At 35.2% G+C, this 27729-nt stretch overlaps 3 protein-coding genes across 3 annotated transcripts; 2 read left to right on the top strand and 1 right to left on the bottom strand.

The window, feature by feature from the left end:
- The first annotated feature begins 1884 nt into the window (after positions 1 to 1884).
- Positions 1885 to 5988, top strand: LOC104904918 (thioredoxin domain-containing protein 9 homolog). Its single transcript, XM_010693337.3, has 4 exons — positions 1885 to 2085; positions 2179 to 2454; positions 5250 to 5408; positions 5499 to 5988. The coding sequence occupies exons 1-4, from the start codon at positions 2062 to 2064 to the stop codon at positions 5676 to 5678; spliced, it is 639 nt and encodes a 212-aa protein (XP_010691639.1). The 5' UTR covers positions 1885 to 2061; the 3' UTR covers positions 5679 to 5988.
- Positions 5989 to 7259: 1271 nt separating this feature from the next.
- On the top strand, positions 7260 to 25406 carry LOC104904917 (pentatricopeptide repeat-containing protein MRL1, chloroplastic). Its single transcript, XM_010693336.4, has 19 exons — positions 7260 to 7747; positions 9486 to 10707; positions 10834 to 11062; positions 11325 to 11388; positions 11509 to 11653; positions 11801 to 11916; positions 12149 to 12277; positions 12388 to 12561; positions 12690 to 12854; positions 13129 to 13269; positions 14050 to 14149; positions 14519 to 14627; positions 14828 to 14919; positions 16173 to 16263; positions 18020 to 18251; positions 20868 to 20960; positions 22572 to 22620; positions 24618 to 24711; positions 25072 to 25406. The coding sequence occupies exons 1-19, from the start codon at positions 7421 to 7423 to the stop codon at positions 25310 to 25312; spliced, it is 3813 nt and encodes a 1270-aa protein (XP_010691638.1). The 5' UTR covers positions 7260 to 7420; the 3' UTR covers positions 25313 to 25406.
- A 98-nt stretch (positions 25407 to 25504) lies between these two features.
- LOC104904916 (probable glucan endo-1,3-beta-glucosidase BG4) lies at positions 25505 to 26912 on the bottom strand. The gene is made up of 2 exons (XM_010693335.3): positions 26468 to 26912; positions 25505 to 26079 (listed from the first exon to the last, which is right to left on the bottom strand). The coding sequence occupies exons 1-2, from the start codon at positions 26910 to 26912 to the stop codon at positions 25505 to 25507; spliced, it is 1020 nt and encodes a 339-aa protein (XP_010691637.1).
- Positions 26913 to 27729: the final 817 nt, after the last annotated feature.

Below are 27729 nucleotides of genomic sequence, written 5' to 3'. Positions count from 1 at the left end.
CACTAGTGTTAGAATAAGTTTTCAAAATCATCATGTTCCAAATAAATGTGATTACATTTTTATTCATTATTGGACATATATCATATGACTTTGAAAATCAAAAAACCAAAAAACAGAAAACCACAGTAGTACTGAACGGGCATAAGAAAAAAGGTTGATAAATCTCTAATAGTTAGATATATCTAACACAAGTTTTTGTGTAACAAATGTTGCTTGTGTAGATAATAAATATTGTTTGTGTAATAAAATATCGTTTGTTTTTCGTATAATAAATAAGAGGAATAAAACACAAATAATATATTTACTTATAAAAACAATATACTTCTTTCAATTTAATCGCAACAATTCACTTTTCACGCTTGTCGAGATATAACTTTGACGGTTAACATCTACTATAATATATATGTAAAAATTATAAAAAGTTAATATTACGAAAGTATTTAACGAGACGAATCTAACAAGATTCCAGTTGACCATGTTTTTCATTATGTATAAAGTTCAAATCTTAATCAATATACGGTGATTAGTGCAAAATGTTGAATATTGCAATTAATTCGAAACGGAGGAAATATATCATATAAACAAACAATATATATTACCCGAAAACTTGTATCTAACACATTACTTGTTAGATACTTAGATGTTTATCATCCGTATAAGAAAGTAAATCAATTGTTGGCTTGGTGCAATTAATAAAGGGTCTTGCTAAATGCCGCCCTAAAATTTCCAGTTAACGCCCTGTATTTTTGTATTTGTGTACATGGGCTGTATTTCCCTCCCTACATCTCTTTCATCCACAATAACTCCGGCAATTATTCCGGCTAACTTTCCCATCAAGAACACCGACAATTTTCCGGCTAACTTTCCGACGACAATATCTCCTGCAAAATAAATCCGGCTACTTTTCCGGCCAATTTTCCAACCACATTATTGCATTATTAATATTAATGAATTTTATCATTCTTTTAATACACAAAATCGGACTCTATTTGCTTAAAAATAAAAGTGTCCAGGCACCTAAATTAGGTGCCCGAACCTGTGGTCAGGCACCTAAATTAGGCGCCCAACCACAGGTGCAGGCAACTAAATTAGGTGCCTGTACCTGTGGTTGGGCGCTTAAAATTAGTCAGAAAAGTTGTCGGAGTTATTGTCGCCGCAAAAATTGCCGGAGTTTTTGATGGGAGATCCTTGCTGATGAAAGAGATGTAGTGAGGGAGTGATGGAGATAACTCCGACAATTATTTCGGCTAACTTTCCCATCAAGAACTCCAGCAATTTTTCCGGCCAGATTATTAATATTAATTAAATTTTATAATTCTTATAATACACAAAATCGTACAATATTGACTTAAAAAAAAAAAAGTGTCCAAGCACCTAAATTAGGTGCCCAAACCTGTGGTCAGGCGCCTAAATTAGGTGCTCAACCACAGGTACAAGCGCCTAAATTAGGTGCCTGAACCTGTGGTCGGGCACCTAATTTAGGTGCCTGACCACAGGTTCGGGCACCTAATTTAGGTGCCTGGACACTTTTTTTAAGTCAATGTAGTCCGATTTTTGTGTATTAAAAGAATTATAAAATTTCATTAATAATGCAATAATGTGGCCGGAAAATTAGTCGGAAAAGTTGTCGGAGTTATTGTCGCCGGATTTACTGTCGCCGGAAAAAGTGCCGGAGTTTTTGATGGGAGATCCTTGTTGATGAAAGAGATGTAGTGAGGGAGTGATGAAGATTGAAGAGTGAGGGAGAGTGAAAGAGAGTGGGATAGTGAGTGTTAAAGTATAAATACATGTATATGTATTTATACAGGACGTTAGTAGGAAAATTTAAGGCGGTATTTAGCAAATGAGTTAATAAAGAAGAAAATAGAGATCAGGTGGGAGAAAGTGAGAAATCCCCCCCAAAATAATTTAAAACACAAAATAGAAGGGTTTTATAGGTAACCTGAAATCTCTCTCATTTCTCCCTTCAAAAAAGAAATCCCTCTCATCTCTTACCAGCTCCAATCTTGCAAGCACTAGATAATCAAAATCGTTGGCGATTCCCAGAAATCGATTGGAAAAATGGCAAACCCTATTGTTCAACAGGTTTTGAACAAAATTCATCTTCCTTTTCTTCAGATTTCAATTCATTTTCTCCGAATTTCATCCTCAAATCAATTTTTATTTTTGTTTCTGCAGATTTTGGAGAAGCAAGTTTTAAATGTAGCAAAAGCAATGGAGGAGAAAATCGACGACGAAATCGCAGCCCTAGATCGTCTCGATACCGACGATATCGAAGTGTTGCGTGAAAGGAGACTTCAACAGATGAAAAGAATGGCGGAAAAACGTAGTCATTGGATCTCTCTTGGACATGGCGATTACTCTGAGATTCCCTCGGAAAAAGAGTTTTTCTCCATTGTTAAAGCTAGTGAGCGCGTTGTTTGCCATTTCTATCGCGAGAATTGGCCTTGTAAGGTATAAGTTCTTCGTTTATGTTTATTGTTTCATTCGTCACAAAAACGATTTCTTATGACGTTTCATTTTAGCTGACTTTTAACCAAAATTTCAGAAAATGTTGTGGCTGAAATTACTATAGTTTTGTTTTGTGAATTGAGATATTTGTGTGTGTTTAATGTGCCTGATTTTGGGGTTTATTTTTGGTATGACAATGTAGAGGCCATATATGTGCATTGTTTGATTGTATCGAAATTAATAATCGCTGGTTGTTTGCAACCTAGGATCTGGGAAAGAAGGAACAGATTTGTTTATATTTCTTAGTCTAATTAGTGAAGACTATATCAGTGAAAAATATGGATTCGCGTCTTTGATCTTTGTCTCTTGCAATATCACTTTAAAGTACTATAGGTACAGTTTGGTTATTCATGCTTTTGTTTAAATGGGGTAAAACATGATTGCTATTGATGGTCATAATGGAAATACAAAGGTGCTCCGTTGATGTACACTTGTACACACTATTTGGAAACATAGAGAAGCATAACAGATCTAAAGGCAATCCATTGAGGTACAATTGTACACACTATTTGGAAACATAGAGAAGCATAACAGAACTAAAGCTACTCCCTTGCTTGGTCATACACTCATACCTAGAGATCGAGATGAGACTAATATTCTGATATGTTTACGAGTATGTATATTTAGCTTGCATAGGTGACAATCTATTGGAAAATTTCCCTTCAGGGATATCTAAAATCAGACTCTGTTTCGTTGTTGTCAATACCGTCTTTTTCCTATTGCTTTTGAAAAATTCCAATTTCTTGTAATGATGGTGATGATCTTATGTCTGTCAAGAGGTACTCTCAGTTTGATTAGTTTTCTATGATATCATTGATATTATTCTGAGTCTATAAGACTGTGCATGTGTTGTATGCGTCTACTATCCGAAGGTTTTTCATGTTTTGGGCATAGTTACTGGTATAGGTAACTTAGCTGAATTGATTTGTTTACTCTTGAGGAGTAACTAGGATTTGTCTACTCCCTAACTTTAGTAGAAAGCATTTTCTTATTTTCTTGCCAATTGCAAGGTATATTGATATAAAGAGGTATGTAAAGCACACTTTGTTTTATTTCAGCCAGTGTTGGTAGAGTGAGATAAACGTTTTGAGACTTTAGGAGTTGCAATGTTTGATGAACATGTCCAGGATTTCCACAACCAGTGGATTTTAGGATAATTAGGACTCAATGAGAATTTCTGCTTGTTTCCATTTCAGAGTTGGTAGTGTAGCTACATGGTCTCATGGTCATATACTGACAATGATAAGGCCATGATATATGTGATGAGCTTGTGCTCTGTTTCAAGAATGATTAAGCTGCTGTCCCTTGTCTTCAATATATGAAAACTAAAAATTACGGGTCATTTACTTAGGATTTTGTAAGGAGTTACCCTACTTGAGTGCATTAACTAACTTTGGTCACTATTTCAAAGTCCTGGACTACTGGAGAGATTAACCTAGATGGGACTTACGAGATTAAGTCCGGGTGGTGTAGATAGAGAGAAGCAACCGTTATATTGTGTGATCGTAGCATTTCCCTGAGATTACAGAGAAAATATATAAGACGACTACTACCAGCACTATTATGGATCAAAATGTGGAGCATTTAGGAAGTATCATATTATGAAGATGATTTACCAGAGATGCATAGGTTGAGACAACTGTGTAGGAACACCCTAAGAGAATAATTCGAAATGAGGATATTCGAAGGTTGAAGTGGCAGTTATTGGGGATGAGATTAGTGGAAGGTGGGTACATGGGTTCGGGTATGTGAGATGTTGATCAAAAGGTGTATGAGTAGAAAAACAGAAGAGTCGAGATTCCCGGATTTCAGAAGAAGTCATGGAAGCCAAAGATGACTTGGATGGAGGGAGTAGAAAAGGATGTGAGCATAATGGCACTATTGGAGCTATAACACTAGATGGAAGGTAATAGAGGAAAAGGACTTTTGTGGACGACCCTGCAGATATACTCTTGGTTCATATAGCTAAAACCATCTTTTGGATTATAGCTTTGACATTGTTCTTTTTGTTTGTACTTGCTTATAGTTCGTTTAGTGTGTCAAATTCTCCTAATAGTTTTACACTTTTGAGCACCATTCAGACATTGTATTGGTGAATAGCTCATATTCTGCTCATCTTTGGGTAATTTTTGGAGGGAATGAAGCAGGAAAGCCTTCTGAATGAAGTGGCTGCTGGTTAGACAGTCTAATGGCTGAACTATTGTTTCTGGTTTGCTTACAAATCTTATGTACTTCTGAAGCTTATCTATGGGTGCATTGCACTGTACACTCACATATTTTATGTCTGGGCCCTGTAGAGTCAACTTGTTACTTAGTCTTATGGCTAAACTATTATTCTTGGTTTGTTTGCAAATCTTTTGTACTTGTGAAAGCTTATTAAGGGTCACATTGCACTGAACACTGGCATATATTACTTCTGGGGAGTCACACTTGTTGTTCAAATGCCTGCACACTTATGGGCATTATACCTGGCTTGTAATGCCTTAAATGAGTGTTAATATAATCTCTCCTCCCGAGTCTTATCAGAATTTTATGTTCTTGATGCATATAGGTTTTATGGATCTATAGAAGCAGCATGATATGAGTTCTGCTGTTTTTGAAACTAAAAGTGTTTGATTTGAGGATGTTAATTACAAAGCAATATCGAAAAGAAAGGGTTACATCATCTGGGGCAGAATCAATGAGTAGCAAAGAGAAAAAAATCGCTGATTACATGTGTTTGTCTGTGTCATGTGCAGGTAATGGACAAACACTTGAGCATTTTGGCAAAGCAGCATATAGAGACACGCTTTGTGAAAATTCATGCCGAGAAAAGTCCATTCTTGGCTGAAAAGCTCAAAATTGTTGTCCTTCCAACTCTTGCTGTTATAAAGAATGCCAAAGTTGAAAATTATTTGGTATGTTCGTAGAATTCTACCATCCCTCAGCTCATAACAACAAAATCTTTGCAACTCCTCTTACAAAATAGTGACTTCTGTGAATTCTAGGTTGGTTTTGATGAACTTGGCGGCCAAGACGATTTTAGCACAGAGGAACTGGAGGAGAGATTGGGTAAATATCAGGTTATCAACTTTGATGGTGAATCATCAGTAAGATCTTCCCAAACTCAGGGAAGTACCAGAAGTGTGAGGCAAAGTGAAGTCGCTGATTCATCAGATTCAGATTAGATTTTTCTGAATAGCAAGTCCTTTGGAATCCAATTAGGTCTCATTGGAAGCCAATCAGGTTACCTGGTCTGTCACCTTGATAATGTGACCATTTGTGTTTGATAGTGAATTCAAGGAAGTAGGGGGGGAGCAAGGAGAGGGACGCCGACTGTCCCAAAAGCAGAGAAATGAGGGGAAGAAGAAAGAGAGAATGGCGCAGTTGTCTTTCTTTCCCTCTTTATGTTTACAAGAGTAATTGTTTCGGCTTGTAATATGATGAAATGAAGTTTACACACTTCTATTATATATTGCATTTTATTTACTAGGAAAATGATTTAAGTCCGATACATAGGTACGATAATTCAAATTGAATCCGACGTGATTCATTCAAGTTCAAGACCCAAGGAAGATAATTCAATTTGAATTCAACTCGAGTCCGACTTAATGTTGTAGTACGGTCCAATTTGAAAATTTATAGTTTGATCCAAAATTTATAAGATTTGGAGATGATACTTTCTCCGTTTTGAAATAAGTGAAACACTTTTCTAGAAAAACTTACGTAAAAAAGAGAAGCGTTCCACTTCCACTTATTTCGAAACGGAGGAAGTATAAGATTTGTCAAGTCCAACTCAATTATAATTATAATACTCTCTCGGGAAGTTGGTTATTCCTCTTACAAGGGATGAAACTCAATCTTGAGGTCTTTGAGATTGGAGGTGAGCTAACATCACTAGGGCATCACATGTTGCTTTATTATACCATTATTTTAACTCATTTTTAGATACATATACTAGTATATTATATGTTTGAAGAGATGCATATATTAAACATATCAACAATTTTTTATATAATATTTGCTAATAGAAAGTTGTAAATGTTTACGGTTAAAATTAATCTTTGGCAAGTATGTTAGTCAAACTGTTGCAACTATCATGAGACTTAAATACTGTAATTTTTTCTTGTTTAACTTGGGATTGCGTGATCTTGATTGATCACATAATATGAATTCGACTTAAGTTCGATGCAACTTGAATTTGAGAACCAAAAATCGAAACAAAAACAAATATGAATTATCCTTTATAGAGGTAGAATAGGTATAAAGTTTGGAAATTTTGATTTGATCCATTGCTATTCCTATTGGAACGTGTGGGATTAGAGAATTATCACCTTGAAATCCAGATTTTTATACGAAACTTCTAAATTTTGTATGTACCACATGTAATAACTTCAAAATATTTACCCCTTGGGCGAACCTCTTTGTGAAAACATGTTTACATAGCATAAACGTCATATAAATTTGAGACAATTAGACTTAGACAATTCAATGTTATTCCAAAACGAATTAAAAAAAGAATAGGGAAAAAAGTAGTTAAGACAGAAAATATTAAATATCTCAGATTATATTCAATGACGAGGGCATAAATCTAGAACTAGTTCATTAACCAAAACCAAAAAAATTTCTACAAATCTAATTTTCCACAATTTCAGTTGTGAGTTTTGGCGCCACCAAAAGGAATGTCTCAAATAGTAGTAAAACATTAACTAACTACCATTTTGGGGATAGGCATTAAAATGATAAACAATGCCACGCAATCAAAGCACAAACCACCAAATAATACTAGAAAAAGAAAAAGGTTCCTTAATCATCCATAACTATTCACTTCTCACTCTCAACTGAGACCTCAACTTCAACCTCCATTTCATCTTCATCATCATCTTCATCTTCTTCTCCTATTATCCACATCTCTCTCTATCTTTCTCTCATGGATGCGCTCTATTCTCCAACCACGCAAACCCTAGCCCTAATTCCACGCTTCTCTTCATCTTCTTCTTCTTCATCTTCATCTTCTGTATGTCTTTGCGTCTCACGAATTCAATCAATTCGAAGTGAATTCTTCGGAATTTCACCTAAATTAAGGCTTAAATCTCGTCGCAAATGCAAACGTCTTCGCTTTCATACCGCTCGAATTCCTGTCGCTTCGTTGAATTCATTGCCGATTGTCGCTGTTGTTGTTGCGATGACGGTGTCCGCTGTTGCTGTTGCTCTCGCCAATTTTTACTATTCAAAGCGGAAAAAAGATGCCGTTGAGGTTAATACTTGATTTTCTGTTACTTTTTTATGAATGTTTTATGTTGATGTGATTATTGTGGAAGCTATTTAATTCTACTATAGTGTAATTATCTGAAATGTGGAGCATTGGTGGAACTAAGGAGTAAATTGACTCTGTTCTCCTGTTCTTCTATGAAAAACGAAGAAATTTATCTTATTTTCGGCAATTGTGGATATATTAGTTTGATATGGCTTGTAAATTATTTGTAATGTTATGCCAGCATTTTTAACTGTAGGAAGTTTTGATGGAAAGTAGCAGGTCAATGAATGAGATTTTACTCCACAGCTGAAGAAAGTAGCATCATAAAAATTTTAGATGATAGTAGCATCAAATCTTTATAGTACTACCAAAAACTTTCATAGTGTATCAAAGTATATGGAGGAGGAACTGAACTGAACTGAATTTGTCTGAAGTGAAGTGAACTGAACTGAAATAAATGAAAATTATGAGAGGCAACTAACTGAGGTGAGCTGAACTGACTGAACTGAAATGAATGTGTCTGAACTGAATTGAAATTTTATTAATTTAGTCCAAAAGAATAGAGCCTATTTAAACAATCCTAGTACATCCTCCGCTCCACAAAGAATAAAACAGTTAAGTTTTCATGGTCTCCAATGCAGTACTTTGACCATAATATCTTTAATTATGTATTAGTAAAAATTAGAAAAAAAAATCTATTTTGAAAGAAACATTGAGACTAATTTTACAAGGTTTCACATGACTATGTTATTATTCATATAGTGGTTGGAATTTGTGGTCAAAGTTTGTAAAGTTTGATTCTTAAAATGCAAGTGGTGTATTCTTTTTGGAGCGGAGGAAGTGTAATTCGAAGAACTTTTGAGTACCATTGTAATACTTTCTTGTACAACCGCAAACTTTCTATGATAAGCATTATTTTCAAAACTTTTGGAAGAATTAATTAGTATTTGTTTTTTTTTGTTAAGATATTACTCTCTCTGTTCATAAATAAATGTTGACTTCTTTTTAACATGCAATTTAAGGGAAAAGACATTAGATAATCTCAATGCGAAAGTCATCCATGTGCTGAGGTGCAAAAGTAAGAGAGAGAAAGTCATTCAAGAGGATCAAATAACCTTTTATGGAAAGTGGAGCATTTATTTGAAAATCTATAACGAGGGAAGTTTAATAGCTATTTTTAAATAAAAAGAGTAATTGAATGCTTGTTAGAGTCCAAAATGGACCGTAAGTGTTTGTGTTTAAGCCTTTCTCTTTTTGGTAAGGGACTAAGGTCTAAGGGTAGTGATCATGAGGGAATGGACTTCAGATTCCTAACAAGTATTGCTTCTTTGGTACCACTTAATTTTAGGGGTTCAAAAGCCTAAAAGTAACAATATAAAGAATGACTCTTAAGAAAAAAGATAGAAATTAAGTCATTTGTGAAAGTGTGAAGTTCATGCAAACCATGAACGTCGCATTTTCATTTTTCACCTTTTATTTTCTGGTGTGTAGTGAAAAAGATGATTGGTAATCTTGTATATGAGTCGTGGATTTTGAATAGATCCTGGAAGATTGTGGTAATCTTGGTTTAGGTATTCTAAAACTTATGATTGAGGGACTTTCTGGTAAACATCCTCAGACAAATTAAAAAAATGCTGTATCCTTATGTTTATGTTCTATTTTCACTCTTAATGTTTCCTGTCTAAATGCTGGATATTTTGTTGCTTCTGATTATTTCTCTCCCCTTTTAACTCTATAGGTATCTAGTCCTCCATCTTCTAAGTATAGCCAAGAAGAAGTTACCACAAAAGTGGGATCCTATGGTCCAATAGATGCTGCACGTCGTCACATAGAAAGTTTGAATGAGTTGAATTATTCATTACCAGAAGTTGGAGAAAGCACATCCAAGTATAATGGAAGCAGGGTCGATTTATCATGGAATGGTACTTCATCAAAATCTGAAGATACATCTGAAGTTGGACAAATAAGTTTTGCTGATTCTAACTTGCATGAAATAGGAGCCATTGCTTCTGCAGTTTTGGAGAAGAGAGAAGGAGTAGACCTATCTCGTCCACTTGCATCTTCTCAAAATCTTCAAATCGAAAGTTTTAAGGATAAAAGTTACGCATTACTGGAAGACAAAGAAACCACTCTCAGTGATGATGAGGGCAGGACCAAATTGTCATATCAGGATCACTTTGGAACACTTCAAGATATACAAGATGCTGCAGATTTTCCTAATTCCAACTTTCCTGATTTAGGGGCCATTGCTTCTACACTTTCAGAAAGAAGTGAAGGTATTGGTTTATCACCTCCAGAGGCATCTCCTGGATTCCCTGACATGGAAAGTTTCAAGGAAGAAAATCACTCATTACCTGAAGTTAAAGAAACCACTTTCAAGGATAATGAAGGTGGAGTCAAATCATTACATCAGGATCCCTATTCAACACCTCAAGATGCACCTGATGTAGAGGAAGCAGGTGTTCTTGATTCTAACCTCCAGGTTTTAGGAGCCATTGCTTCTGCGCTCTCGGAGAAGAGCGAAAAAATAGGTCCATCTCTTCCACAGACATCTCCTGAAGTGAAGGCCCTGCAATCACATGTACACTTAACTGAAGAATCAGACTCTGTTAATGGTAAAGCGGGGACTGATTTGAATCAATCACCTATTCAAATCGATAAGACGAAGGATGTCTCTGCGGTTTTAGATATTGCAGTTATGAAGGACAATAATCTTGAAAAACCAAACTATGACGCTGGGTATGAACTTCAGGCTGTAAGCTTTCCGGAAACTACAAGGTCTGCTAGAGACGAGCTTTACTTATTTTATGAGAATACATCTGCACCAGACAACCTGGAGCATTTGCAGGGAATCAATGGCTCATCTACTAATGCATCTCGTTTGGAGAAAAACAACTTTCCTTTGACCATGAGGAATTCCTTTTCAAATATGTTGCAAGAGGATAATAACCAGGCTGCAGGTTATGCTGAAAATCTCTGGAACTTGAGTTTCTTCCTAAGCAATGAATTTGCTCTTTGATTTGGCTTGGTGTTGCATGATTGTGCATCAAATATCTGACTTGCCCTTTAGGCTTTGATTTTTCCAGGCGTTGGAGGTCGTGGGCCTGTTGCATCCCATGCAGGCAGCTCCTTCCATGTGGGAAAAGACCCTCGGAAAGGAAGAAGAAGTGGGAAAAGAGGTACAGGGGGACCTTCTTTGCGATATAACCGCCAAAATGTTTCTGATTTTTTGGATGTGCTCGCACTGCAAGATATCAGAGAAAACAACATACCTAGGGATATGAATTCTTACAATCGCCTGCTGAGAAGTGGCAGGTAGACTAAACTGACGTGTTTTCAGCTCTATTTGTAGTTGGATGAGCAAAGTCCCAAATATTCAACTTACAGAGATAGAGGATTTTATCCGTTTTAACAGATTAATATTATGCATAGATTTTGGTCAGGCTGTAAGCATTGGTCCTTCACCTTCACTTGGATGTAGGATTGTTCTGTAGTTTAACCCCATATACTTCTCTGAGTTCTCTCTACCTCCTTTCTTTCTTGCTGTTTATCTGTCATAACATATTCGGTTTATCAGGTTAAGCGAGTGCGTGGAGTTGCTTGAAGACATGGATATCAAAGATATATTGGATATGACTAAGGTAAAGCTATGATCCCTTCTGTCTTTAGTTTATGCTCAGTTAGCTTCATTTTGGAATATAAGATATCTAGAAATTGAAAGTGATTTTTAATGTTCCGATCTTTTGGTGTTTTGTTTTCAGATTTATCATGCTAAATTCTTTGATTTCTGTCGAAGACAAAAGGCCGTTAAAGAAGCTTTCCGTTTTGCAAAGCTGATTCCAGACCCTACTCTTAGTACTTTCAATATGCTTATGTCTGTTTGTTCTGCTGCGCAAGATTCAGAGGGTAAGCTGAAGGTTGCTGGCTATATGTTCAGGTTTATTTTGTTTTATGTGTGGTCAACTTTATCTTTGTTTAATAGCAAATACATTCTGATGATTTCTGTTTTTGTATGAAATATGTATTGTGATCTAATTATGACTATGCATGTAGGAGCTTTTGAGGCTTGGAATCTGGTTCAGAAGGCTGGATTTAAAGCTGACTGTAAACTTTACACTACTCTGATATCAACCTGTGCCAAAAGTGGAAAAGTTGACACTATGTTTGAAGTGCGTCTGCTTCACTATTATCCTTTTTGTATAGCTTTCTAGGATGTATAAACATTTTACTACTAAGATTGTGCTTCCAACTTCTTTTGTGTAATTTGCCTTTGGGTAATTTGTTTCGTTTGCAAGTCACAGTTTTTGTCCAAATTATTCTTGCTTTTCTGTTCTCTATGCCATGATGTTTTTTCTCCTCATTTTATATCTCTTACATTTCACTCTGGATTTTCTTCATCAGGTTTTTCATGAAATGATGAGTAGTGGGGTAGAACCAAATGAACATACGTATGGAGCTCTGATTGATGGTTGTGCAAGAGCTAGTCAGGTAGCCAAAGCCTTTGGTGTTTATGGGATTTTAAGGTCTAAGGTATGTAGTTCTAGATCATCTAGAAATATATTTGGTTGATGCCTAGTCTACTTGAACACGCTACCTCAGAACATCTAGAAGCCATCTGATAGCATACCTCTATGCAGTAGAATGTGAAGCCAGATCGAGTTGTATTCAATGCTCTTATCACCGCGTGTGGCCAGTCTGGAGCAGTGGAACGTGCTTTTGATGTGCTGGCAGAAATGAGATCTGAATTACAGCCTATCGACCCTGATCACATTACAATTGGTGCTCTGATAAGTGCCTGTACAGGTGCTGGTCAGGTAAGGATTCTCTTCATTGTTTCACATTTAAGGTACAAAGTGCTTGTCCATTTACTTTTTAATTGCTATGCTAATCAATGATATTTAAATTTTAGACCCTGTCAGTAAATAAATCTCCATTTTTCTAGGTTGATCGAGCGAAAGGAGTATATGATATGATAGACCAATTTGACATTAAAGGGACTCCAGAGCTTTATACCATTGCTGCTAATAGCTGCAGTCAGACTGGTGATTGGGATTTTGCATGCAAAATATATGCTGACATGAAGAGGAAGGGTGTTATTCCTGATGAGGTATGTCCCGCAATCAATTTCTAATTGCATGTTGCTACCCTCTGCACATTTTTGTACTAGCAGATTTCACAAACTAGATCATCATGAATTTCAACAAACTACGAAGCCTTTATGAAATGATATAACGTAAAAGAATAGTATCTGATAATTGCATGGATTATATTTAAAACTTAATAAACTAGTTTTCTGATAGATGTGCTAAGCATTAGAGCATCAATTGTTTCCTATGTCCCTGGTGGTTATTACACATTAAAGCTTCTCGTCTTTTATGCAGATGTTTTTCAGTGCTTTAATAGATGTTGCTGGGCATGCTGGTAACTTAGATGCTGCCTTTGAGGTTTTGCAAGATGCAAGAACTGATGGGATGAATCCAGGAATCATTGCATACAGCTCGTTGATGGGGGCTTGTAGCAATGTATGTGCCCCTATATTTTCTTAACCTCAGTTGTCATATGCTGCTTTTATCAGCACTTATTGATAATTTTACATTGTGATGTCCTTGGAGTGGTCTCTGGAAATATTACACGTTAGGGCATTCCATCTTACAGTTGATGACAAGAGCATCCAGATCTATTACTTTTCTGTATTAGTAGGCACGGTAAAGGAAAACATGGGAAATTATGAAAGTACACAACTTTAGCTGCTTGCATTTAAGCATGCAGAATATAGTATGCATTAATAAAGCAGTCAGGAAATAGGGTCCAATTTTGTTAAAGCAGTCCATATCTTATCAGTACAACTTAGTTCCATAATAGCTATGAGGTTTAACTTGTTTAACTTGCATTTAGAGAAATTGCATGTTTTAAAGCTCTTGTCCTTCTCTGTAATATATGTAATGGAGCCTGTTGAACGGGCCTTATGTTACACCAAGACCAAGCTGTGTAGTGTTATCTGTCCTCGGTTTTTGTTCTTTCCTTAATTAGTGACTTATATCTGCACCTTGTTATGTAAGCTTAGGAACTCTGAATTCTACTTAGTTGAAACACATGGTTGACATGGTATTTAGTATTTGAACTGAGCAAGAGCATCTAGATCTGCATCTTTCTTGTAGTACTAGGCACAGAAAAGGCAAACATGGTAAGAAAATAAAGGGACACAACTTTAGCTGCTTGTGTTCAGGGAGTATGACGAGATGAGTTTCTTGAAATATACATATGTCATGAGAATGACTTCAATGTCAAAACTTTGGTTTCAGACCCGAAATTGGGAGAAGGCACTGGAGCTATTTGAGCAAATCAAAGCTATGAAATTGAATCCAACGGTTTCAACTGTGAATGCATTAATCACTGCCCTCTGTAAGTTACTCTGCTTAATTTGTCTACACAAAGACTTCTTATTCTATTGCAAACGTAGGTCAAATGGTGATCTATAAAATAGATATTTTATTTAGCTAATCCATGCTTATGCTACGATTCAGTCACAACTCAGAGTCATTTTTCCTCTCTAATAGGAGCATAATAGAAGAAAATAATAGAAGATAGAGCAGTACTTAGTACAACTGAGAGTTTGCCAATATGCATATTACATGAGACATCTCCAAGGTTCTCTCAGTTTCACTTGCATATAGTACATATCTGATATTCTATCTTAATAACAGTGCTCTCCGGAAACTAATTCCTGGGCATATCCAGAAACTAAATTGATCCATATAAATGGCACTGCAGGTGATGCTGGCCAAATGCAGAAGGCTCTGGATGTTCTGGCAGAAAGGCAGAAACTAGGCTTGCGCCCAAATGATGTCACTTACTCCATTCTTATTGCAGCAAGTGAAAGGTAATATCTCTTTGTTTCTTGTCTTCAGTAATTTTCAAGATTTCATGATAAGACCTTTCTCCAAGGCTTCAGATATGGAAAGCTACTGCTCTCTTGAACTCTGAAGTTTATCATCAGATCTCATGTTCTTGTTCTTCATTATAACCCTGAAAGGCTCCTGATTTTACAAACGAAGGTTTTATGGTTCCTGTGCTTCGCAGAAATGATGACTTAGAGGTAGGCCTCACGCTCTTTTCTCAGGCAAAAGCTGATGGTGTCTCCTTCACGCAGATTATGTGTAAATGTCTTATAAGTAAGTTCAGAAAATCTATCAATCAGCGCAATTTTTTATTTTCCATTATGAAGCACCTTTTTCGATCTTCAATTCTTCATGCAAGTAAGATCCGTTCCAATATAATGTTTAAGAAGAGATGTTGCTGTGAACTATACTCCATTTAGAAGATAGTCATTGAGAAAGGCAGCTATTTTTAGTGTTCAGATGGTTTTCCTTCTGTTGGATATTATACATCCTCTTTATGCATAGTTACTTCAGCTCTGTAGAAGCATCTATAGTTTCCTTAATGTTCTTTCAGAAAATTGATAAAGATCAGTTATGCAGTAAAAATGATTGCAATGTAACTCTTTCTCAAGGAAAATCTAAACCAAAAAATCTAAAGCTTTGAGGAACTTGATGTGTGGAATATGATGCTTTTATAGGTTTATTATTTACATAAACAAGTAAACAACAAAAGACTGCTATGGCTTTGTTCAGAAGTAATAAATAGCAAATGAAAAGGGTACTTGGAGGTTAACATATGGAAGGAGAACTACGCACAAAATATAGCAACCAATTACCATGCTCTTTTGCAATCATGTATAAATTTGCTTACAAAATCAAAATAGTTGCTTTATAATTAGCTAATGCTGCAGCGAAAACTGTAATTTTGCAGTGCTACCGTAAAATTGATAGTTTATTAATATGTAATTTTGAAAGCTTGATGGAAATTTGTCCATTTGCAATGGAGCTGAATGATTGCTCTTATCTAATAGTATGAAGTTGGACATGCCTGTTGCCTTCCGCATCAAATTCTAATAAAAACAGCCTGTCCGTTATTGCGAGAATGTGGCTACATACATATAAGTTATGAGTTATGACCCTTCTTTCCTCGCCTTAGGCTGGAGCATTTTGAGAACTGTAGGGGTAATAGTGATGTTGATTCCAGAATTGTATTTTACAATTCTTTAGAAATAGCACTATATATGAACACAATTTCTGCCACTGAGGTGTTTCTTGTATGGAAGTTATCAATGTGAACTAATAACACATTGAAGGTTTTTTTTATTCCCCTCATTATTTAAATATTGTTTTTCATTTTTATGCTGTTAATGTGGACAACATATCCTTTTTTGATTGTGCTCTTGGTACAGTTTCTGCCTTTTATTTTAGGCTAACTTTCTAGTTGTTTGTCTTGCATTCATGGTCATTGTGTCATTTTGTACATGAAACTTTTATTTGCAGAAAGTTTATTTTGTAATTGGTTTCTGTTGCTGCGATGTTTCTTATAGAAATGTGCTCCCGGAGATTTGAGAAGGCTTCTACAATTGGTGAGCCTGTTTTATCATTTACCTCTGGACGGCCGCAAATTGACAACAAATGGTATTCCATCCATCATGTAGATGTCGTTGGATTTATTTGGGTTCCATACTTTCTCCTGTTATGTCTATTCTTTGATTTGCTGAAAAAGTGATAAAAATGGTTAAAAGGTCTCTTTTCCCAACTTCTCTTCACTTGAACAATATATGGCCAAAAAAAGGGGGGGGGGGGGGGGGGGGGTGTTTGCCTTGTACAGGTTTTCTCATAGAAGCTCAACTATGTTTGATTTTTCATGAAAAGAACTTAACCTCTTTCCTATTATTTCTCATAGACATTTGTTGTCGAATTGAATGATTAGTCTATTTACTCTGTTACCATGCACCCTTGACTTTTTTGATTGAGTAAATAAGCGATGAGAAGTATATATGGAGAAAAGTAACCTTAGCATATACTACCTCCGTTTGTTTTTAATTGTTACACTTTCCTTTTTAGACTGTTTCTATATAATTGTTACACTTTCACTTTATCCTTATATGGTAACTTGTCACATCAACTTTATACACTTTTCTACCTCATATGTCCCACCACTCATTTTATTAATCTACCCAAAACCTTTCTACCACCCTATTTTCTCTCTCCTCCAATATTTTAATGGTTTTTTTTTTTACATTTCTCAGATATTAGACATTCTTTTGTTGTACTTCTCTCATGCTTATTTCAGAATTGCCTTGGTTCTCCTCCAAAGTGAAGTGTCACAAACTCACAATTATTTGTAAAAGGAGGGAGTGTACATTATGCAAACATGCATATGCATGTGCACACACATATATAAGGGATAGATTCAGGTACAAAGGATCCTAAATACTAGCATATAGGAGTTCATATTTTAATGGTTGTAGGGTTAAGGTTATTTGTTGCTTTATATGTCACGATCCTTTGTACCTGAATTTTCCCCATAAAAATGTCATGCACGCACACTGCACACATGCACATTCATACGCACACATGGCATATATGTATGTGCGTAATACCCAAGCCATGCTCAATCTTTGATTTTGCCATCACTGAAAAAGAAATGGAGCTGTAGACATTAAGGTAAGGGACCGAGATATGCACTCCGTGAAGAAGGATTTAGCGAAAGCTCCCAACTGTAGCAGCAGTACATCAAGAGCGTCAAAGCTTAGAGCTTCTTCTCAAGCTGCCTATTCTGAGCTAACATATGAAAAAAAAGACATTAGTAATTAATCTATGAGATCTAATACTCACTCTGTATTTATTAAGTATGCGTGTTTTGAATGTGCTCATTTGCCAATGCACTTTTTTGACCATTAATATCCTTCATTACATGTTACTACAAATTATAACAATTGAATGTTAATAAAGTACTCAACTATTCAATAAGACGAATTAAACCAGACCTCACATGACTCTTTTTTAATTTTATATATTGAGACAAATTTAGAATATTATCTCCACACTGGGAGTAGTGTCAAGATTTTTCAAATAAGCGAACCAAAAAAATACAGACGGAGTACACTTTTTCAAAAAAAAAAAAAAAAAAACTTGGCATTGATTAACCAGAATTATAATTTCTAATGTTGTCATTTTAATTGGTTCCCAATTGAAAAGATCCTTAAGTTTCCGATGAAGTCATTTGTTACTTATAAATAGTATAGGATGGAATGGAACTTTATGGGGAAAATCCGTGTTGCTCCCACTTTAGTACATTATGTAGATATATAGTAGTATGTACGACTGTTTCTTACAGGTTTAAAATTGAGATTGAGGTGTTTCCCTTTTTTCTTTTTGTTTTCGCCAGGGCATCCTTGGCTTTGATGATTTACCGTGAAATGATTGGAGCTGGTTTGGCCCCTTCTATGGAATTGCTTTCTCAAGTTTTAGGATGTTTGCAGCTACCAAAAGACGTATCCTTGAAGAAGAGACTGATTGAGACTTTGGGAATCAATTCTGAAACATCACGAGGTGCAAACCTCTTTCCATTGATAGATGGTTTTGCAGAATATGACCCTCGTGCTTTTTCATTGTTTGAGGTCAGCTTTATTCTAACTCCCTTCCATCTTCCCCCCACTACATGTTTGAAATTTTGCACTCTTCCATGCATGATGTTTGGCATCGTATGCTCTTTGTACTTAGGTGTCGGTGAATTTTTTAGATGACTTGAATTGGGTTAACACTTCCATTTTTATCGATTTACGTATGTTCAAGAACTGATGTTTGTTGATCCAAAAAGAAACCTTCAATAAAGGATTCACATGAGAAAAATTATTGTTATTAAGCAATAGTTTAGGAGCTCTCATGTGGTAAAATATGTAAACAATCATCTACTACTTAATTTAGGGTGCGTTCTGTTCAACTTAAAAAATTAAGTTTCAGGTCCAATAAGTTCAGATAAGTTCAGATAAGTTTAGATAAGTTGCAATAAGGTCTAATAAGTGCAATAGGTTTCAATAAGTTAGATCATCCAATAAGTTCCAATTAGGTGCAATAAGTTCCAATCAGGTGCAATAAGTTCCAATCAGGTCTAATAAGGTCCAATAAGGTCTAATAAGGTCCAATAAGGTCCAAATAGTCAATGTTTAATAAACATTTGTATTAGTGTCCACTATTTTGTTATTCATAATTTCATATCACTATTAGCGGATTATGTTATTATTAGAATTTTAATTAAAGTACCACAATGATTATATAGTATTATACTTGTATTAGTGTCTATTATTTTATTATTTATTTGTATTATGTCTATTATTTTATTATTTATTTGTATTATGTCTTTTTTATCTATTACTTTAGTTGATTATGTTATTATTAGAATTTTTTTATTAAGTACCACAATGTATAGTATTATACTTGTATTATTGTCTATTATTTGATTATTCATATTGCTATTGAATAATATTATAATCATGGTCAAATAATTAAGGTTAACAATAATAATTATAATTATAGTTATGTATAGGCAAATATATAAATAGTAATTTTTCTGTTAAATTAATTATCATAAGAGATAATCAATAATCATTATTTTTTAAAGGACGAATTATAATAATTATTATTCCATAAAAAATTATTATAAGAGAAAAAACTATAATTATCAGGGTCAATAAGTTCCAATAAGGTCAATCAGGTTCAATCAGGTCCAATAAGTTCCAATCAGGTTCAATCAGGTCCAATAAGTTGAATCAGGTCCAATCAGGTCCAATCAGGTTTAATAAGTTCCAATAAGTTCAGTTCAGGTTCAATAAGTTCAGTTTAGATAAGTTCCAATAAGTTCAGGTCCAATAAGTTGAATAGAACGCACCCTTAGTTGGTTGTGGTGGTCCTTCGACTTTTATATGATTTGTATTTTAATTGGATATTTTTTTTCAAGTTGTGAACTTTACCACCTTATAGTTTTTTCTTTAAATTTTACCATCTTATGTTTTTGTTTCACTCGCTAAACATGATCACCTTGAATCATTATCCAATAGATTTTCGGGTGAAATGGGGATCACTTGCTAGAATTTTTTTTTTCCCTCCCATTTACATCTTCTCTCTTCGATTTTGTCTTTATACCCCAAACCATGAGCTCACTTTACCTGAATCAATCTTTAAATTGGGAATTCTGCCATCAAATTCTGGATTTAGGTCAGTACTAAGACTTTAATTGCATTACTTTGCTAAAGTGAGTTATGTGATTGAAATAAGTGGACTCATCAACCTCTTCACCTGAGCCATTTAAACTTCTAAGCTCATGTGGATAACCCACTTCCTCTTCTTGCAATCTGATCTCATCATCACCCTCTTCCTCATTAATTTCCTTTCGCCTTTTAATTGGTTACACCAATTACTGTTGTCTTTAAGCTCAAATTGAAGGTAAAAGCAGCAGTAAACCAAATTTGTTGTGTTTAGCAAATAATTCGGGAAACCCCAAAATTTACATGTACATAAGGTGATTCAGTTAGAATTGATCAATGATAAGTGAAATTGAATGTCACTAAAAGCAATAGCGAGCTCAGGACGAAAGTAATTTATCCCCAATTTAGCAATTTAAACGACAAAGAAAAACCCCAATTTTACCCAAGAACCCTAACCTAACAACTTTTGATCTCAATTCATATCTATTAGCAGTTTCAACTTTAAAGAGTCTGCAATTTCTCCAAATTCAGGGTAGCCTTTGAATGAGAAGTCTAAGCCCTAACTTAAATTCATATTTTGATGAGAGAACTCTCAATTTTGAAATTGATTTGGATAAAGTGAGCTCATAGTTTGGGGTGTAAAGACAAAATATGGAAGAGAGAAGATGGGGGGAAAAGAAAATTTCCGGCAACCGGCAAGTAGGCTCTATTTCACTCTAAAATCCACCGGAATATGATTGAAGGTGGTCATTTTTAGCAGGTTAAATAACATAAGGTGGTAAAATTTAAAGAAATAAGTATAAGGTGGTAAACAAAGGTGGTGGAAGATGAAAAATCCTTTTAATATGCTGATCTCATGCCTAAATTTCTGGTAATTGAAACAACTCACTCTCTTTTAATGTAAACATATTGTAATACTTGTGAACCAATTTTGACGAGACTTGGCGCAGCCTCAATGTTCTTCTCTCATTTTCTCTTATTTGCTTTTTTTATGCCATCTAAAATACTAGCTGGACTGATTTTTCCCTTTAGGAAGCTGCTTCAATTGGCATTGTACCTGGTGCTTCCTTTAAAGAAAGTCCGATTGTAATTGATGCTAGCAATTTGAACATTCACACAGCGGAGGTTAGTTTTCTTTTCCCTTCTTAATTATTCCGAGTTTATGCGCCATTAAGAATCTGTCAACTTTGTCTGATACCTTCCTAAGTTCCAAGACCAGCACGATTATGAAAGAAGCTCCACTAAGCACAACAGATATTGCTTTTATATATAGCAATAAATATGTGTAGTTCGGTGCTCTTTGGATTCAAAGCTAGTTATGTGTTCTCATTGTTGTTATGAGGTAATAGACATGATAAGTAATCACCAGTATTCCACATCTTAATATGACTGTGCGGCTCTATGATTTCAAAGATTTTTCCACACTTAGTACTCCATTGTTTAACAAACTCTGAATAAATTGATGTGCATTGAATCTGTTTATCATGGAATGAAACAGTGGGTTTCTAGATAGTTGTGTCGGGCTATAGCTATCTCTAAATGATATGCTACCGAACTTATCTTTGTCTCTCTCTTCATGAAAGTTCTTCAACTACACTATCTATTTGACTAGCCTAGGACTGTCATATACTCCTCTTTCTGTTGTTCACATGACACACACTTACCACAGTCAAGATATCGTCAAAAGTAAATACTTCCTCCGTTTTTTTTACTTGCATCATTTGTGTTTGCACAAGGACCAAGGAGAGGAGAGAGATAGAGAGAGATAAAAAAGGAAACCCATGTGCTAGGAGAGAGAAAGAGAGAATATATTGCCAAAAATAGAAATGATGCAAGTAATATAAACGATAAGTTAAAAAAACGGAGGAAGAATCAACTAAATTACTCTTCTCTGTATAATTGCCAAGATCAGCATTAAGAAACCCTTCCAGTTCGGCCTTGCTTTTCCTGAAGCAAAGTGCCAATGTGGACTCTCCTCTAAATAAAGGCACATTCACAAATCTGTCTAATTACACCTTCTGACCTTGCTCATTGCCACCCCCCCGAAGTCAATTCGTCTAGCTTTTTCATATTTGACTTTGAGCATGATGTCTGTGGGTCATAAATGCCGCCATTTGGTATTTCCCATCACCAAGGTGCCAATATGAACATGACTTAGCATTGCCAAGGTGTGTTTGATTGGATCTGTAAGAGACAATCAATTCTTTGTATGTGTGTAAAAGAAGATGATTTTTCTAGAAGAGGCTATAATTAGTGTAGGGAGGATGTGTATAACAGATAAGATTGATATTGAGATGGTTTGCATGTCTATCCTCCCAGAACTTTGTAAGAGAGACGAAGATATGTGTGTTTTGTAGGAGGGTGACTCTTGAGCGCTCAATCACATGAAAATTGCATGTCTTTAGCTAATTTCAGATCTTATTCTTGGTCATATAGTGGATTACTAAACTGTGATTTTTCTACGTATTGTGATAAGAGGTATTTCATGTAAACTTTTGGTTTGACGACAAATTTTGCTGGTGCATAACTATGTGCACTTTGTTGCCTAACATAATTCCAAAGGAGGGCATACTTGAGGGTTGTTGCCTGTATTTAACTTCATCATCGGTTTTGATACTTAATACTCATGGTTCACCCTGCCTTGGGGGAAGGGTTTTTTTGAGGATTAAGACAGTCCTGGAATCGTAGATCTGTTACTGCTGCGCTAATCAGTTCTGGTTTACTGTATACTCTCAGGTATATATTTTAACAGTGTTGAAAGGACTCAGGCATCGTCTTGCTGCTGGTATGTTTATGCTTATATCTTTGGTATTATTTATGCATATGCTCCTTTTTCATCACTTCATATTGGATGCCTTGTCTTTTACATGAGACCTGCTTCTGTCAAGTATCTTGCTGATCTTAGAATGTATTGATATGTCTCAAAACATGTCTGTACTGTCGGCAAACGTAAGCTTTAGTAGACCTGGGCCTGCTCTATTGAACAGCCACCTAATGATGGCTTCTTTATCCAAAAGCCTCTTTTTTTAATTTGAAAATTTGCATAATATTTAAGATACCATGTCATATATTTCCACTATTCTTTTACAATTGCAATGTTATTATTTTTACACTTTTCATATACTCCATCCATTCCTTATTGATATACCTAGTTTGACTTGCACATGCCTATGTACGTCTTTGACTAATAGTATATGTAATTACGTGTTAGTAATAAACTTTAAAATATTGATATTATTAAAGTACTCATTGAGAAGAATCAAATAAGACCCTACATGACTATGTTTTTCTTATATATTGGGAAAAAATTTAGAAGGTTATATGTAACTCTAAATACTGCCAAGATTCTAAGTAGGAACATAAAAAAGAACGGAAGGAGTACTAAAAAATTCTCCACATGAACTACATGTTTTCCTTATATAAAAACCATAGTAGATGGTTGAATGATAATGTGTGTATAGTATAAAACTATAGAAAAAGAGCTGGGAAGTATGAATTAAGTTTTCTGTGATATATTATCATTGGATTAGTTTCAATGTATATGTTCATAGTATCAACTTTTCATAATATTTACTAATTGAATATTATAGATATTAAGCGTGCAAGTCAAGTGTTGCAATATGAAAGAATGAGAGTAGCAATTTTATCAGTATGTTGCAGGAAGCTTATGTGTAATTTGATTTTGGCTTTCTTGTTCTCCCTTTCAGTCTTGCTTCTTCTAGAGTTGCTTTTTCTAAGGCTCTGCTTGGTTGGGTGTAAAACATTTTCAGTGCAAAATGATTTTCATGGAAAACAATATACAATGGAAAATACAATTCTGAAATTAGCTTTCTGTTGTTTGGTTTCCATGCATGAAAAATTCTGAAATGAAAGGAAAATAAAAGAGAAAGTAAGGAGGTAGTGAAATGAGTGTGCAAGAGAGAGGAAAAGGAAGGAAAACAGTTTTCCCTTCATTTCGAAGGGAAAATGGTTTTCCATCATTGGGAGAGCAATGTTTCTCCTAGGGAAAATAGTTTTACACTCTGCAAACCAAACAATGTAAAATTGAAAATAGATGAAAGTAGTTTTCTAGGGAAATGTTTTACTCCCTACAAACGGAGCCTAAATTTACAATTTGTCTGGAATAAGATCATAAGAGAATGTAATCTATTTATGCTGAATTTTATATTGAACGTTTCATGTAGTTGTCTAGTGAATTACCACTATTGAGCATGTGTGTTTCTTCATTAATTCTCGTTATCACTTATTACCACTTTATGGTGTGGGTATGTATCCATATAAAAGGTGAGAGCACATCCTTGGTTGTGGACATGCAGCCATGAACATTCATATGGGAGCACATCCTTAGTTGTCTAGAGAAACACCACTATTAAGCATGTGTATTTTTCCATTAATTCTCTTTATCACTTATTACCACTTTATGGTGTGGGTATGTGTCATATAAAAGGTGAGAGCACATCCTTGGTTGTCGACATGCAGCCATGGAAATATATGGGAGATTCTACATAAAGTTAGGCAAACTCATCTCGTCTCCTCTATATCTAACCTCTAGCCATAAGGGCTAATGCTTTTCCTGGCCCTGATCCTAGATTCCCCAGCTTGTCATATACACTTCGAAGTGAGCTATTTCGAATGCCATGTTTGTCTGTCTACCTCTCAGACAACTGAAAAGTATCACATCTACAACAACCATTTTTGATATTCAACTTTGCTGAAGCTGCAGAATGCTATCAATTAAACTAGCCAAAAAGGCATTGATTGTCCATTTGAATGCTTATGCAGGTGCCAAGGTGCCCAGCATAACCATTTCACTGCCCGTGGAGACAACAGATATTTCATGTCCTAAGGGAGAAAAAACAATTAATGTTTCAGCAAGGTGAGACATGCATCTTAGTATAAGCACTTCAATAAGACTATGTCTTTGTTCTTTCCACGTCAAATCTCTTAATCTGAACTTATTAGTCCTTGTTCAAATATCTAGGTCCTTACATGAACTTATTGCCCCTTATAAAAACATATCTAAACTTATATGAACAAATGGTTTGCACGTGTGCGGTGTGCCTGTGGGGATATATTAAACTACAAGTTAGAAAGAACCCCTGTAAGGTTGGAGGATTGCTTGAAAATGACCCCTAATGAATCTGGGTCTCTATAGGGATGGAGAGAGTACATATTAAGTGTCCAATACTGGCAAACTAGCTCACAAAAAACGTTTGTGCCGTTTCTTATTGAACAGGATTAGTCAAGGAGTTGGATCTTTGTTTCGCAGAATACGACTTCCTTATCAAGGATCTGAATCAAGTGGTAAAATCAGAATCAGTGGACTTGCTGTAAAAAAATGGCTTCAGCCAAAATTAGTTTCTTCATCTAGTGTGAATTCTGCACAAACACAACTAGGCTTATCTCAATTAAGATTAGCCAAAGAAATTACACGTCAACAGCGCAAAATTCGTTCCGGCAATCTTTCATTGGACTGAGAATTTTTTGTAAGTTGAAAGCCCAAACATCACCTTCATAATGAGTTGTATATGTAAATTTATTTATATAGTTTAATCAGGTTATATCCACCAAGTTTTGATCTTCTAACAGCCTAAATGCCTAATAGGTCTATGATCAAAAATAAAAAAGGTCAGATCCTTTTGCTCTATCTCTTTTTTACAAATTTTAATTCAACTAAATATGTCATAATTTAGTTGCATATTGGGGCTGAAAAGTCCCCAATGTTGCTCTACACCAAAATCCTTCAAATCTTCATCAAACATAGCAAAAATGAATCCTTCTAGAAATGCATCTGGTCTCTTTGGAGTCCCTCCAAAGCTATTAGCATGATGTATGAAATTTCGGTTGTAAGTAGCTGCAAGACCTGGAGTTGTGAAATTGCCATTTCCTTCATGTGGCCAACCAGTCTCAGATATCACTATGTTAACATCCTTCACACCCTCTTTCTCCATCGCCCAGAAGAAACCATCGAGCATGGCATCAAGGAGGTTGGAGTAATGCAAATCTCCGTCTTTGATCAGTGGTTCATGTGAACTGAATTGTGCATAATCTAATTGTATATTTTCTGGGTCTGCAGCATAGGGAAAATAAGGGTAGAGATTTACTAACAGAGGGGACTTTTGTGATGATAAAAATTGTATAATTCCGCTGATAAAGGGGCGTGCACTATCTGAAAATGTGCCCTGTGAGGGAGGAAATGAAGTGCCCAACACTGCTGAGTGCACCACAGTGGTTGCCCTTATACCTAGTTACAGCAGAAGAAGGATATAAATTAGTAAATAGAAATTCTTAAATGAGACATTCTCATCCTTTATCTGAAGGGCTTACTTTTTTTTGTTTACGTTACTTTTCAAGTGACAAGGTCTTTTGGCGGACCAACTAGTTAGCAAAATATCGCTTTGCTAAGAAAAAAAAAAGCTAAAAATAAAAATTACAAAAAAGTTAACACCCTGGAATTATCTTTTCTGAAATTAGATATAAATTGTATGTTAGCTATGTTACTTGGACTATGATACTTGTGAGTCAGGATCATGTATTCACTGTCTACTGTCCAATTTATTCATAAAAAAGTTAAGACTTTTGCTTAATACCAATTTCTTCATAAAAAAAAAAGAAAAAGAACAAGCACATACCAAGATTATTGCTCCTGAGAACATTTTGCAGATTCTGCATGGCAGGCAAAATAGATTCACTGAATTCTCCAGGAATGACTTCATTGCCAACAGTGATGTATGCTATATTGATGTCGTTAACATAAGGCTTAACATTGGTCATAAACCATGTATTTGCTGCACCTTCACTTAGTGCAAGAGTTGGTATATCGTTATTTCTAACACCCAACGTGAGTTCTATATCACTCCTTCTTAGAGCCTCGAGTACCTCAGGATATGGCTCAAATATCCTCATCTTCCGGACATTGTATCGTTTATAAAGATTCACGACATCCATTGGAGATGGTAGGTTATCCCCGTTAAGTCCATAGCAGACACCAACATTACCTCGGGTTCTCTTTCCGAGAGCTCCGAAACTTGCATGCAGAGTTAAGGATAGAATTAGCAGTGCCCTGAAATCTGCCATTAGTGATCTGTTTGGACTGACAGAAAGCAGAGTGGTGCTGCAATGCGTTGCAAGATTCTAAGCTTTTAGACTCTAATATATATAAGCTGAAGTACTTGTAAGCATTTAGAAAATTTCTTTCGTATTTAGATATCAAAATCTTAAGAGAATTCAAAAGATTGCTTTCTCTTATTAAGGAGAGCAAGAAAGTATATGGTGGTACAGCACGTATGGAAAGTTTATTGTGATCAGACTGCAGCAACTTCAACTAAAAAAATGAGGGTAATTGAGTTAGAATTATTTTTTTTTTTTTTTTTTTGAAAACTATCATTTTTTTAAATGAATATTTAATTTTTTTTTTTCAGATGAAGTCAAGAATGGGTCTTTTTCTATTGAAAATCTGGCAAAATTTCTCTTACTTGTGTGATTGACTCCAAAAGAACACAATGCAGATTCCTTCTTTTTATATTTTTTTATTTTATTTTGTATTAATTAAGAAGACATACAAAGGATATGAAGTATGAACCCACTTTTTTCCCAGATAAATTGTAATGCGTAAATAATTTACTGTGACGAACTATATTAAGCAGTTTTCTTTTCACTAGGCAAATATTGATTCTTACCTACCGAAGTGCAAGTCAAGAATAATTCAATATGAAATTAAAGTGGCAATCTTTTTTGAAGGATCAAAGGGACTTCGGGTGAACAAAAATATATGTTATAGTTTAACTGAGTACTTGTACTCCAATCCAGCCTCTTTGGGAAGATCCAGGACTTCTTGTGTTGAAAATTGTTCATGTTTTTGATGTTTTATGGATTCATATTGCAGATTTTTTTT

This window comes from Beta vulgaris, chromosome 9 (genome assembly GCF_026745355.1).
Source record: "Beta vulgaris subsp. vulgaris cultivar EL10 chromosome 9, EL10.2, whole genome shotgun sequence".
NCBI classification, from domain to species: Eukaryota; Viridiplantae; Streptophyta; class Magnoliopsida; order Caryophyllales; family Amaranthaceae; genus Beta; species Beta vulgaris.
This window is presented reverse-complemented; position numbering and strand designations above follow the sequence as displayed.

Excerpts from the sequence above, each read along its gene's own strand:
- LOC104904916 (XM_010693335.3), bottom strand. The coding sequence starts at position 26,912 with ATGGCAGATTTCAGGGCACTGCTAATTCTATCCTTAACTCTGCATGCA. Across the intron at positions 26,080-26,467 it reads TCTCAGGAGCAATAATCTTG|GTATAAGGGCAACCACTGTG; the intron begins GTATGTGCTTGT and ends TGCTGTAACTAG.
- LOC104904918 (XM_010693337.3), top strand. The coding sequence starts at position 2,062 with ATGGCAAACCCTATTGTTCAACAG. Across the intron at positions 2,086-2,178 it reads CAAACCCTATTGTTCAACAG|ATTTTGGAGAAGCAAGTTTT; the intron begins GTTTTGAACAAA and ends TTGTTTCTGCAG. Across the intron at positions 5,409-5,498 it reads CCAAAGTTGAAAATTATTTG|GTTGGTTTTGATGAACTTGG; the intron begins GTATGTTCGTAG and ends TGTGAATTCTAG.
- LOC104904917 (XM_010693336.4), top strand. The coding sequence starts at position 7,421 with ATGGATGCGCTCTATTCTCCAACCACGCAAACCCTAGCCCTAATTCCA. Across the intron at positions 20,961-22,571 it reads TGAACATTCACACAGCGGAG|GTATATATTTTAACAGTGTT; the intron begins GTTAGTTTTCTT and ends GTATACTCTCAG. Across the intron at positions 24,712-25,071 it reads ACAATTAATGTTTCAGCAAG|GATTAGTCAAGGAGTTGGAT; the intron begins GTGAGACATGCA and ends CTTATTGAACAG.